Below are 12,230 nucleotides of genomic sequence, written 5' to 3'. Positions count from 1 at the left end.
ATAATTTTGGAACAAATACAGAAATACAAAATAACAGGGCATGGAACTTTAATCATACCTCTGAATGGGGGAAATTTTCTTGCACATTTAACTGCTGTCTTCCAAGTCCAGCCATAGTGAGATGTACTTCTGCCTCTCCTTTTGGTGTTTTTTCATGCTGTTTGTCCAGCAGGTAAAAATACATTAATAAGCTTTTACATTGCCCCTTATATGGTGCAAAACAGCTTTTCCCTCTACGCTCCTCTCGGAAAAACCCAGGAAATGACCTACAAATATTTTCTCATTAGTGTAGGAACAATTTGTATTAGAGAAAAAAACACATTAGATTCTTCTACACACACAGTCATCCACTGAATCTCACACCTCATTTCTTGCTGAACTGACTGGCTCTGGAAACTTGATGTTGTCCTCTCTCTCTGTGTTGAACTAATCTCTCTTAGTTGGTTTGTGTTCTCTGGTGATCTTAGGGTGTTGGTGAGCCTCGACACCAGGCTTTGAGCAGCAGATATTATTTCTCCAAATGGAACCTGATAAACATTAACATAAAATTAAGCTGTAAGTCATGCAGAATTATGATTGACAATGGTTAAAGAGGGTAGACAGACAGACAGACAGACAGACAGACAGACAGACAGACAGACAGACAGACAGACAGACAGATAGATAGATAGATAGATAGATAGATAGATAGATAGATAGATAGATAGATAGATAGACAGAACGATGGATGGATGGATGGATGGACAGATTTTATTTAGGTTTTAATGCCATATCAGCAGCATTGGCTATATTCATGGCAAAAAACATGTACTAAATATACAATTTATAATCATATCATATCAGTTAGCATGATGACGCTCATTGCAGTTAGTAAACAATCTTAGCAAACATACATTTTAAAATAACAACAAAAAACATACAAGTAGCAAGCAACAACACTGAAAACAGTCATATACAATCTTTTAGTTAGATTAAAGATAAATATTGTAAAACACCTTTTCAAACAGCTCACTTCAAATATTTCCAGAATAAAAACATTCTCCAATATCATTTAAAAACACAATGTGTATTTTTACATGATATTAGAGAACGTTTTTATTCGGGAAATATTTTAAACATATTAAAATGTTTTATCGGTAAAATATTTTTACACAAGTCACCAATAGGTATTTCTTCCGCTTTTCATAAATATGCGAGTGTAAGCCATGAGTGTCTGATGCTACATCTTGTATGAACAACCTGGTCATGTCTATTTTCAAAATGGTAATTATTCCTTTCATTAATTAATGGATTCACTACATACCATGTGTTTTTCCTACATTCATCCCATTCCATCTGCCATTTCTCATTAACATACAGATTTAAAACAGGTTTAACATCAGACACAGGAAGTTTACGTTCTGTTATCTCCAACTTCTATCTTCCTTTATCATGCTTTATCTGCACGCTCATTTCCAACTCATCCCATATGACCAGCCTGGTATCCAGCAGAAAATAATATCAAAGTCTTTAGTCTTTAAAAGGTCCACTTTTTCTATTATGCTAAAAATCTTAGTATGATCAGTTTTCATAGATTCAAGTGCTTGTAAGCAGGACATAATCTGAGCTAATTAAAAACAGACAGACAGATAGATATTGGGCATTTTTCTAATTCTAAGAAACGAGTCTTATGTTGAGCAGGTAGATTTGAGGGAATAGTCACTATATGAGACAAAATATACTTTTTTGGCTATTTGCTCAAATTATTTAAGTTAGGTTACTCTACTTTAGATAAGAATTCTCTTCATAAAGACTTTGTAAATTGCTATAAATATATAAAAACGTCATTTCTGCTTAGTAATGTGGATTGCTAACTTAAAGATAATATAAAAACGTATATCTGAACATATAATCTTCTCTCATAAATCAATGAGGAGCTTATTTATTCAGCTTTCAGATGAAATACGAGTGTTTAAATGACTGCCCCTCATGATTTACGCCCATGGGTCCGGGTCACTTATTTAACCAATTGCTAATCTGCACAGACTTTATTACATTATTCAATATATTTTCCCACTCATTCGGTGATAATAAGATAAATTAACGTAGATCTCAAGTTTTTTAAACAATTGATGGATTTGATTCAGTGTCATAAAAATAAGCAAAAACCCTCAAATATTTAACTTGCCTTTTGCTGATATCTTCTTTATAATAGATCAATAGTCTATCTGGCTTTCAAAAACACTTAATCAACAGATGCCATGTTATAGTTAAACACCGTTAAGTGATTCACTGAGAAGTTCTGCGCTCGCTGCCTGTCAAGTTCACTTACGTTATGCTAACTTAGCTTGCTATCCTCGGCCCGATCTTAATTTTGATTCTGTAAAATGTCTAAGAAACACAGCGAAAATGGACCTCATTGAGTCTCAACCTTTATTACAGCTCATGGAGGACAGTTCTCAAAGAGGGATTAACAAAAGTCTTACCTGAGACGGTGTGTGGGAGCTGCCCAGACATTTTGTTCGGGGGGCTTCCTTCAGTCAGGATTCAGGATCTCATCACGCAAGCGCACTGTTGTGATCGATGACTCTGGCTCGTTTATTAATGCCTGTGACCGCGGTGATGTATTTTGACAGTGGACTGTCGCTGTTTGATTCGTACTCTTCGTGTCCGTGGTGAAACTATTTCGTGTCTGTAAAGTAACGTCACAAGTTATGTTCCGTTTTCCTTTGCGGTTTCATAATTGCAGATGCGTGAATTTTATAATTATAACAGAAATTTTATTCCATAGGTTAGCAACTTCACGTACTGCCGCCAAGACATCCTCGTTTCCATGACAACTAACATTAGACTCCGGAGCTCTCGATTTCTTAGCAGCAGACTTCTGGACAAGAGTCAACGCATCGTGATTCCGTATTACATTGTAAATTCAGTGCAGAGCTAAAGGCCGATGCAGAGTCCTCAAATTAATCAGCCGTGTTGGACCCGTCAAACATCAATCATGCCAGGCCTTGCGTGATTAACTTTATTCTTCCCTCTTTTCCCCATGCAGAGATGGCAAAAGAGTTGTATAAGGTCCACGCGTATTTTATAATGTTATCACGAGCCCTAAACAGTAGGTTAATATGCCACTTCACCTTTTACACCCTGAAGAATAAACGCGAACACCTGTACCTACAGGACCCCCATCCCATCTTTGGTCTGGCCCTACGCTACGTCATAAATCGAACGCGCTCTGCACCGCGAGTGTCAGAATCCACCAGACGCCTGACAGAACAGACGTGTATTGAGGAACTTTTCATTTGATACTCAGACAAGGCGAAAACTCAGATAATTAACTGCAGTAAACTCATTTATACACCCTAGAGAGCGTTATTTACTGCTAATAAATGGAAAAAAGTATGTTACATGTTCCCGGTCCTTCCGGACAAAGAAGACCGCCATGTAGACAGAGGATAGGGCCTTCTCCTGGTTCTGGTACATTTGAATGTATTTTTAATGTTTGATTGATGTTGTTTAACCCTTGTGTTGCTGTTTCATACACACTGGGGTCATTTGGCCTCAACTTTCTCTCAGTTTCAGCAAATGGAGTGATTTTTTTAGTGACAAACTATTTTGACATATTTTGGGAAAAGGCTTTTGAATTAAAAAAAGTTTCAAAAAACTTAATTCGGGGCAAATTGGCTTTGTTTATGTTGTTGGCTGTTACGGGTTAAATTGCTTTATTTTTATACTGTCTGTTCAGGCATAACTAGAAGCTGTCTCAAATGAACATGCTGTTTTTATCTTTCAGTGGAAGCAAAATATGACCTGAAAGAAAATATTGGAGCTGGCTGCTACGGCAATGTCTATCGTGGTATCAGAAAAATGGACGGCAAACAGGTAAGTCTATTCACCCTAGTCCAGTTTAGAGGACATCAACTTTAGAGAAATCATGTTTGATTGCTCACTCATGTTTAATTCTACTTTTCATCCACAGTTTATCATCAAGTCGACTACTTCAGAAGTTGACAGCAATGTGGTAAGTCTGAAAACATCATGCGTGATTCATATTTGAAGCATCACAAAATACATTTAATAGATGAGTCTGTCTGCGGCTGTGGTTATACAAATATCTACTGATCATTTTGTGATTCACTGCTGTTTTCTGTTTATTTATGGTTATGATGGGAATTAATATGTGCTCTGCCGAGTTTTGATGCTGAAAATTTAACTCTGCAGTTTAACAGTGACTTTATATACATATAACAGAAAAAAGTAGTCACATGCCAATATTCAATAATTCAGTATATCATAATAATGAACATGCACAATGATGAATAATTATTATTTACACTTTTAGAGTGTCTTTTAAGATTATTTTATTCTGCAACATGTTGAACCCTTATTAAGCCATTTATTTTCAAACATGATGCTTTTCTCATGTTAATCTGGGCTACGACTTTGGGAATTCAGAGACTGTTTGTCTTTGGTTCGTTAACTCTGTGCAGTAAAGTCCTCTCGTTAACATCAGTTAATTTATCTAAAGTAGTTTAGTTTATACTTTATTATAGTGTTACCTATTATTGTACTTTATAATCTTTTTTTACATGTATTTAATAAGCAATACACTAGGTATTGTTGTAATCATACCTGATAAAGTAATCTGTTTCACAGCTCAGCTTAATATCTTGATAAAATCAAAGCTTCCGCAATTCATCACATTAAAATCTAATACCGTCTGAAGCCGAATTACCAGATTTTTACATCACAATTGACAAAACCAGTGCAGATAATAAACATCAAGCTCCCATAATGCATTTCAAAAGCATAAATAAACACACAGAAAAAAAACATGAATCACAAAATACGGAAAGCTGCTGATTTACAGATTTTCTTTTACAGTTATATTGAAAAACAGGATTACATGTTGTTGATATGCAGCTAATGTGCACTTTATCTTCAGCCTGGATATCCGTTACCCATACCAATCGAAGTGGCCATGATGACAATTGTGAGAGATCCCCCCAGCCCGCTGCTCATCAAGCTCCAGGAATGGTTTTTAGTTAAAGTGGAGAAATTGCCAAGAGGAGTAAGTGTATTTATACAGCACATTTCATGCACAATGCGCTGCAGGAGGGTTTGTCTCGTTTCTTATTGTCGTTTTAATTTTGTAAATTCAAATTCCTAAATCAAGAAGCATTTCTGGACATGTAAATAACTTTGTCTTGTTTTCAGAAAAGCTTGTGGGTTAATGATATGCCGGTGCGGTAAGCAAAATAAACTCATTTCTACTTTAAAATCTATCCTGAATGTAACTGGAAGCCAGTGTAAAGACTAGGCATGGGCCAATAACTGTTTTTAAGGTATGGAAAAGTCGAGGTTTTAAAACTGCCAAATTTTCTGTAATACCGTTGTGTGAGATATATTATTTACAGTTTTTTTAGGACAACGGTATCTCCAGCTGAATAAATATCCAAAAATGCTGTTTTAAATAGTAAAGAAATCAGTGTTTTTGAAACAAATGAGGGCCGCAGAAGTCAATTAATCTTTTGAATTATTTAGCCTGACATGTTTACTGCCAAAAAAATATTATAAATCTATTACAAAATAAAATATATTGTTTTCAGAGGGGAACAAGTTTGTCTTTTACCCAGACATTCAAAAAGACTACATATTAGAGCAGTAATCACAATACCGTGAAACCGTGATATTTTGATCCAAGGTTATCATACCGCCACAATCTAATACCGGCCCATGCCTAGTAAAGACTGACCTGAGGACTGCTGTCGTGTGCTTTATTTTAACTCATTGCATCTGCTTACAGAAAGTGTGTAAGACAATAATGTTGGTGATGGAGTATCTCGGCCCGTGCAGAACACTGGAGGATTTCCTGCAGAAGCACCAACACCTGGAGGAGAGAGTCGCGCGTACGCTTATCCTGCAGATTGTCAAAGCAGCGCAGGAGTGCTTGAGGCGGAAAATTTGTCATCATGATATTCATGATTGTAATATCCTCGTCATCGACCGGCCTCTGCAAATCAAGCTAATTGATTTTGGCTGTGGGATGCACATCTGTCATGGTAAGTCAGATTATTTCAGGAGGAAGCCGAAAAACATTCATTAGTCTCTGAGACTCAGTTGAATGGGGCTTTAGCTGAACTGCTTGCTCAACACTAAACCTCTCTTTCTGACAGATCCAAAGAAATACCCACCAGACACAAGGATATCTCCAAAGAAGGCGGTTAAAAACACAGTGAAGCAGCTGTTTGGCATCATGCGGGAAATAGAAAAACAATGTTCCAGCATACCTGAAGGTAAGAAGATGACTGGGACTGACACTGTTCATCCCTCCTGTTGACTTATGGGTCAGAATTGACCCTGGCCACATTTTACCAGCAGAAAAACCCAAAACAATGTTTTTCTTTATCTTGAGGTTTGGTGACGGTTTCTAAAATGAGGCCAACATTAGAAAAATATATATTATATTTTCATGAAGACTGAACATTAGGGCACAACAGGAGTCATTCAGGTCAATATTGAGCTGTGTGTGTGTGTGTCCACCATTAACTAACTTTCTCTTTTAAAATGTTACAGAATTCATGGCATTTATGAATACCTGCATTACCCTTGGGGATGATGATCAGAGACTGCAAACAGTGCAGCAGATTCTGGATCAGCCATGGCTAAAAAACCAATAAAAATAAAGACTGTTCTAGATATGTGTAGTTTATGCTTTCCACCCTGAAAGAGGACCTGTTTTAGAGGAGATTTTGGAGCACGAGGGGTTCAGCATGACGCAGAGGCTTTCAGCAGCAGGAAATGGTTTCATTCTTCCATGTTTGATGTTTGTCATTTGTTGTTTTCCGCTTCTGCTTCCCAAATTCCTGCGAGGGTTGCAGTCAGAGCTGCATGTAAATGAGGGCCAGTTGAAGCCGCCATTAGAGTGACGTCAGCTTTCCTCCTCACCTGATTGGTTGGAGGGAGGAGGTGTCAATCTAGAGCTAATAGACCAATGGGGAGGCTTCAGCCGGCCCTCATTTGCATGCAGCTCTGACTGCGACACTTGCGGGAGGAAGTGCAGAATGTGGGAAGCAGAAGTTATGAAGAGCTTTGAGAATGGTGGTCTTAATATGCTGGATTTCCGTACATTAAATAATACTGTCAAAATTAAATGGGACAAAAAATATTCTCTAAAATCCAACATCAATCTGGAACTTTATTCCAAATTACATATTTTCTTAATTTGGATGGCTTAATTGTTATTACTCTGTAACTATAATGCTGATAAAATACCAGCTAAATTATCTCAATTTCATAAACAAAATTTCTTAATCGATTCAATACTCCCATCCCCCCTAAAGAATTTGCTGTCGTATTTGATGCCATACCATCTGGAGTTATTAGGTTAGTCCAAGGCATTCTCTATCCTTCTACTTCCCCCCTTGAGACGCTTCTACTACAAAGGTAGGAAAATATAGTTTCTCTGCAACTTCTTCAAACAAATCAGTACATTTACATTTAGCAGACTTACACATGAGGACGAAAAAAGAAATTTACACAACTATAAGAGCAACAATGAATAAGTGCTTTAGGCAAGTTTCAGGTGTGTAAAGTGTACGAAGCAAAACATTAGTAAATTATTTATTTATTTTTTTGTAATACAGTTAGCGGTGGAGCCAGAGAGGCAATTGCAGATTAGGAAGAGAAGTGGAGACTAAATAGTTGAGTTTTTAGTGGTTTCTTGAAGACAGCGAGTGACTCTGCTGTTCTGATGCAGTTAGGGAGTTCATTCCACCAACTGGGCAGATTGAGCGCGAGAGTTCGGGAAAGTGATTTCTTCCCTCTTTGGGATGGAACCACGAGGCGACGTTTATTCACAGAACGCAAGTTTCTGGAGGGCACATAGATCTGCAGAAGTGAGAGCAGATAAGAAGGAGCGAAGCTAGAATTCGCTTTGTAAGCAAACATCAGAGCTTTGAATTTGATGCGAGCAGCAACTGGCAGCCAGTGCAAACGGATGAGCAGCGGAGTGACATGTGCTCTTTTAGGTTCATTAAAGACCACTCGTGCTGCTGCGTTCTGAAGCAGCTGAAGAGGCTTGATAGAGTTAGCTGGAAGCCCGGCTAGTAGAGAGTTGCAGTAGTCCAGTCTGGAGAGAACAAGAGCTTGAACAAGGAGTTGAGCTGCATGTTCAGATAGGAAGGGTCGGACCTTTCTGATGTTGTAGAGTGCGAATCTGCAAGATCGAGCAGTTCTAGAGATGTGGTCAGAGAAGTTTAGTTGGTCATCAATCGTTACTCCAAGGCTTTTCACTGTTTTGGAAACAGTAATGGTTGCCCCATCCATCTGCATTGAAAAGTTCTGATGTTATTTCCTAATGGAACTGTATCAGTTCCAAATGTGACTTTTTTTTATTTTATTGGAATTCTTTTGTTTCAGATATTGATTGAAGAAATCAAATATGGCTCATCCCAAATAGCTACTTAATTACAAATAAGATAATAGAAGTTTCATTTAGAACTATTCACCATACACACTCGGTCAATACTCTCTTAGTAAGATATAAAAAAGATATTGATATTAATTGTTCATTTTGTAAGCAACACAAAAAAATAAGTGCCTAGTTCACTTATTTTGGCAATGCAGTTTTTCTAATTTGCTTTGAAATGATTTTTCTTTTTCTTATTAAGAATGTTGATAAAGATTTTTCCTTACTATGGGAAAATGTTTTGTTAATAATAAAACGGATGCTATACATAAAAAAATATTTTTTTTTCTTAATCTTCTTAATGTTATTTACAAAATTGTATATACATAAATGTACATTTTCAAACCAAAAACCCTTTTTAATATCTTGCTCACTGAAATGGAGCATTACTTTAAAACAATTTCTAACTCTTTTACAAAAAAATGCTTTAAAAACAACTGAAATGTGTCAATTATATAATCTTTTTCTTTAATATATGATGTATATACCCCTACTGTTAATTTTTTTTGTTGTTTTCTTTTTTAAAAATGTTTTCTTTTTGTCTTTCCATTTTCTTTATAATGTACTGTGATTGTATATTTTTACTTGTCTCATAATTTTTAAAAAATGTGGAAGCGGAAAACAGCATCATGTCAGAAAACAATGGAAGTATGAATTCCTGATGATCTGATTTCGTCACTGACCACATGTGTGCTGCTCTTCTATCATTTCTGTGAAACTGAGACTGTACGCAGAGCGGCCTGCGAACCCCATGGAGTGTGTTGAAGCTGTTTTCTGCTGATCAAACTGTAAACTATTGTCTTCAATAAACTGTATCTCTGACTCCTGCTCTTTGTTCATCACACCGGCTCCTTGCATTAACACAAGTCAAATCCTTCAGCGTAGTGATACGGCACTGTAATGCACTCAAAACATGCCTGAACTACTTTATCTGTGTGTTGATCTGACAATAAGTGTGAACACAACACAAAACAACACAGAGAAGATCTGTTTTACAGACTGCAGACTCAATTTAGCCTTTATAGAACAATATTGATGCGTCATGTAATGTCTAAAGCACATTGCCCTGCCATTTGTGTGACTATAATGTGAAATATAAGAGTGTGTTCACTGATATGAGTAATCCTACTATAATATCTACTGAACTAGCACCAGGGCTCTTTCAGTGTCTGACCAGCAAATGTTGAGCTTTAGCCAAAGAACAATGGTTAGAATGGAAATGTCTTCATTTCACAACAGTTTTTAACAACACTCAGAAAAGTTTTGTGGAAAACTAATGGAAACACACTTATGCTTCAGTTTGTGCTAGTGTTACATCTACACAGCACAGTACACTCAAATATAAGCTAATAAGTAAAGTGAGCCAGCTAGTGTTCACTGAGTTAAAGAGACCCCTGGTGAAAATAAGTACATTGCAAGTATACTAACCAAAAGTTAACTTAATTTAAATATATTAAAAGTATTATTACCATACTTTTATATATGAAGAGTTCAGATGCAAAAACCTCTAAGCGCCATCTGAAATGTTCTTCTAAAACGACCATTTTTGTCAGCCTCCTATGTTGAATATGTTTATGTTCAGTTATTTCCCTTTAAAGGCAATGTAAAAAATTATTCGTCACTATAAAAAGTCAACTTACTGAGAAAAAGTAAGGAGTCGGAGAAAAATTTATTTATTTAGCATTTGATGTTAATATATTTAAGTATTATTTTAACTATGCATTGAACAATGAACTTATGTAAGAATGTGTCAAAGCACACTTTTAAAGCACAGTGTTAAATAAACAGTGTAAGTTTTCATTCATGCAATTCAGTTCATTACTGCCTTTAAAAAGTAATAAATGCATTAAAAGCCCATTTAAAGCATTTGTTACTGTATAAGAGATGTTGTTGATGCTGACATACGGGATGAGTATACCCAGGTGGAAATAGAGAATAAAGAGAATAATTAGCGTAGCTGCTGTTCATAGTGTTTATAAACGAGATGCAGAAACCTGTGTGGAAACCTACTAAGTGATGCCCTGAGTGTATGCTTTGCTAAACAGATAGGTATTTAATCTAGTTTTGAACTGAGAGAGTGTGTCTGAGCCTCAGACATCATCAGGAAGGCTATTCCAGAGTTTAGGAGCCATAAAGGAGAAGGCTCGACCTCCTTTACTCGACTTTGCTATTCTAGGTACTACCAGAAGCCCTGACTTTTGAGATCTTAAAGAGCGAGTTGGATTGTAGCGAGACAGAAGGTTGTTTAGATAAAAAGGAGCTAGATTATTTAGAGCTTTATAGGTGAGAAGTAATAGTTTAAATTCAATATGAAACTTAACAGGCAGCCAGGGTAAGGAGGATAACTTTGGGGTGATAGGGGATCATATTTTCTAGACCTAGTAAGAACTCTAGCTGCTGCATTTTGTACTAGCTGAAGTTTATTAATAGAGGATGCTGGGCAGCCAGCAAACAGAGCATTACAGTAATCCAGCCTAAAATTATATATATATATATATATATATATATACATATATTATTGCATTACAGACATCCTGCAAAAATAACTTGAAAGAAAATCATCCAGATTTGAAATGACATGAATGTTAAATTTTTATTTTTGGGTGCACCATTATTTTATGTATAAGGTTAACATGAATGTTTTTTTTTTATTTGTGCTTAGCCAGGTCGTAAACCGCAATAAAGTTAGTTTGACGTTTGACATTCATTAGACATTCATTTATATGGTTCATTTAGTTTTTTAATCTGGAAATTAAACTTTGCAACATAAAGGGCGTATATTTATGCCCATCTGACATATTTTTGGCTCAAACTATAACAGGAGCAAATAATTTAACTGGTTTTAAATCGAATAAAACATCACAAACTGGAACAAAAATAATTCATTCATGAAAACAAAGACTGCTACTGAAAAAAAAAACTGCTTAAACCAGCCTAGGCTGGTTGGCTAGTTTTAGCTAGTCAACCAGGCTGGTTTTAGAGGGGTTTTGGTTGTGTTGGGGTAATCGAACTAGGACCCTAATAAATGTATAAATGTTCAATAAATAAATGGTGACAAAAGTTTTCTCTTGCTAGGAACTATCCCTTTAAGTGTCGTGCGCGCGGGACTTTTATTGTGAAGGCGCAGCGCTGCTGTGTTTCCGTGTTTAGTCAGCGTCGATCATCTGACGGCTTTAGTTCCTTTAAACGGAGTTTTGCAGTATTTTTTGGGAGTATTTAATCTGTTGAAGGGAGAGTTTAGGGTCCAGACATAAAGTCAACAGTGTTCTGCTGTTTAAAGCGTACAATTCTTCACATTATGGGGCAGTTTCTTGTGTTTTGGTCGACCTTCTTGCTGATGTGCATCGCGTTCAGTTTTTCTGAATCAGAATCAACAACAACACAACAACCTACAACTGCTCCACCTGTGCGCAAACGTACGTTTTCATCTGCATCTTTCTTTATTTTCATCCCATATTTCTATTCCATTGAGGTAAAGTTGGTGTTATAGCCGCAAATTCGTTCATTGCCAACTTGTGACTCGCTCCCTATGTTGTTTACCATGATATGTTACTTTGAATATTCGGTCAAAATCACATACAAGTATGACTTGAAAACAACATTAGCTTTGTATTTCCTGAGTGGACAGCTACAATGCCCATCGCAACAAACACAACAAGTTGTTTACTTGTATGAGCAGAAACGCAAGCTTAGTGAAAGCATGACTAAACATGGAGTTCATCACTTCTCTTCAGATATTTTCAGTAGAGTATGCAAACTTACCATCGGGTACCGCGTTCCC

At 36.5% G+C, this 12,230-nt stretch overlaps 2 protein-coding genes across 4 annotated transcripts in view; one reads left to right on the top strand and one right to left on the bottom strand.

Annotated features, from left to right (window-relative positions):
• The window catches only part of LOC101885829 (uncharacterized), a 123,768-nt gene extending 121,216 nt beyond the window's left edge, over nucleotides 1–2,552 (bottom strand). Inside the window, exons 1-3 of the mRNA XM_073926294.1 lie at nucleotides 2,466–2,552; nucleotides 364–527; nucleotides 59–266 (exon numbers count right to left, since the gene is read on the bottom strand). The gene's annotated coding sequence lies outside the window, so the exon portion shown is untranslated. The remainder of the gene's footprint in view (nucleotides 1–58; nucleotides 267–363; nucleotides 528–2,465) is intronic.
• A 672-nt stretch (nucleotides 2,553–3,224) lies between these two features.
• LOC141378266 (serine/threonine-protein kinase pim-2-like) lies at nucleotides 3,225–9,272 on the top strand. 3 transcript variants are annotated; one of them, XR_012392365.1, is made up of 8 exons: nucleotides 3,225–3,456; nucleotides 3,773–3,861; nucleotides 3,959–4,000; nucleotides 4,925–5,050; nucleotides 5,197–5,228; nucleotides 5,786–6,041; nucleotides 6,156–6,275; nucleotides 6,556–9,272. XR_012392365.1 is itself a non-coding variant. In XM_073926394.1 (7 exons), exons 1-7 carry the CDS (start codon nucleotides 3,369–3,371, stop codon nucleotides 6,657–6,659), a joined length of 825 nt encoding a protein of 274 aa, XP_073782495.1. In that variant the 5' UTR covers nucleotides 3,225–3,368; the 3' UTR covers nucleotides 6,660–9,272. The 3 variants fall into 3 exon arrangements, 1 of the variants encoding a protein (XP_073782495.1); XR_012392364.1 differs by having other exon boundaries at nucleotides 4,925–5,228; nucleotides 6,556–6,678; XM_073926394.1 differs by lacking the exon at nucleotides 5,197–5,228.
• The last annotated feature ends 2,958 nt before the right edge of the window (nucleotides 9,273–12,230 follow it).

Source organism: Danio rerio, chromosome 16 (assembly GCF_049306965.1).
Source record: "Danio rerio strain Tuebingen ecotype United States chromosome 16, GRCz12tu, whole genome shotgun sequence".
NCBI classification, from domain to species: Eukaryota; Metazoa; Chordata; class Actinopteri; order Cypriniformes; family Danionidae; genus Danio; species Danio rerio.
The sequence above is the reverse complement of the archived record's forward strand: the minus strand, read 5'-3'. Positions and strand labels throughout refer to the sequence as shown.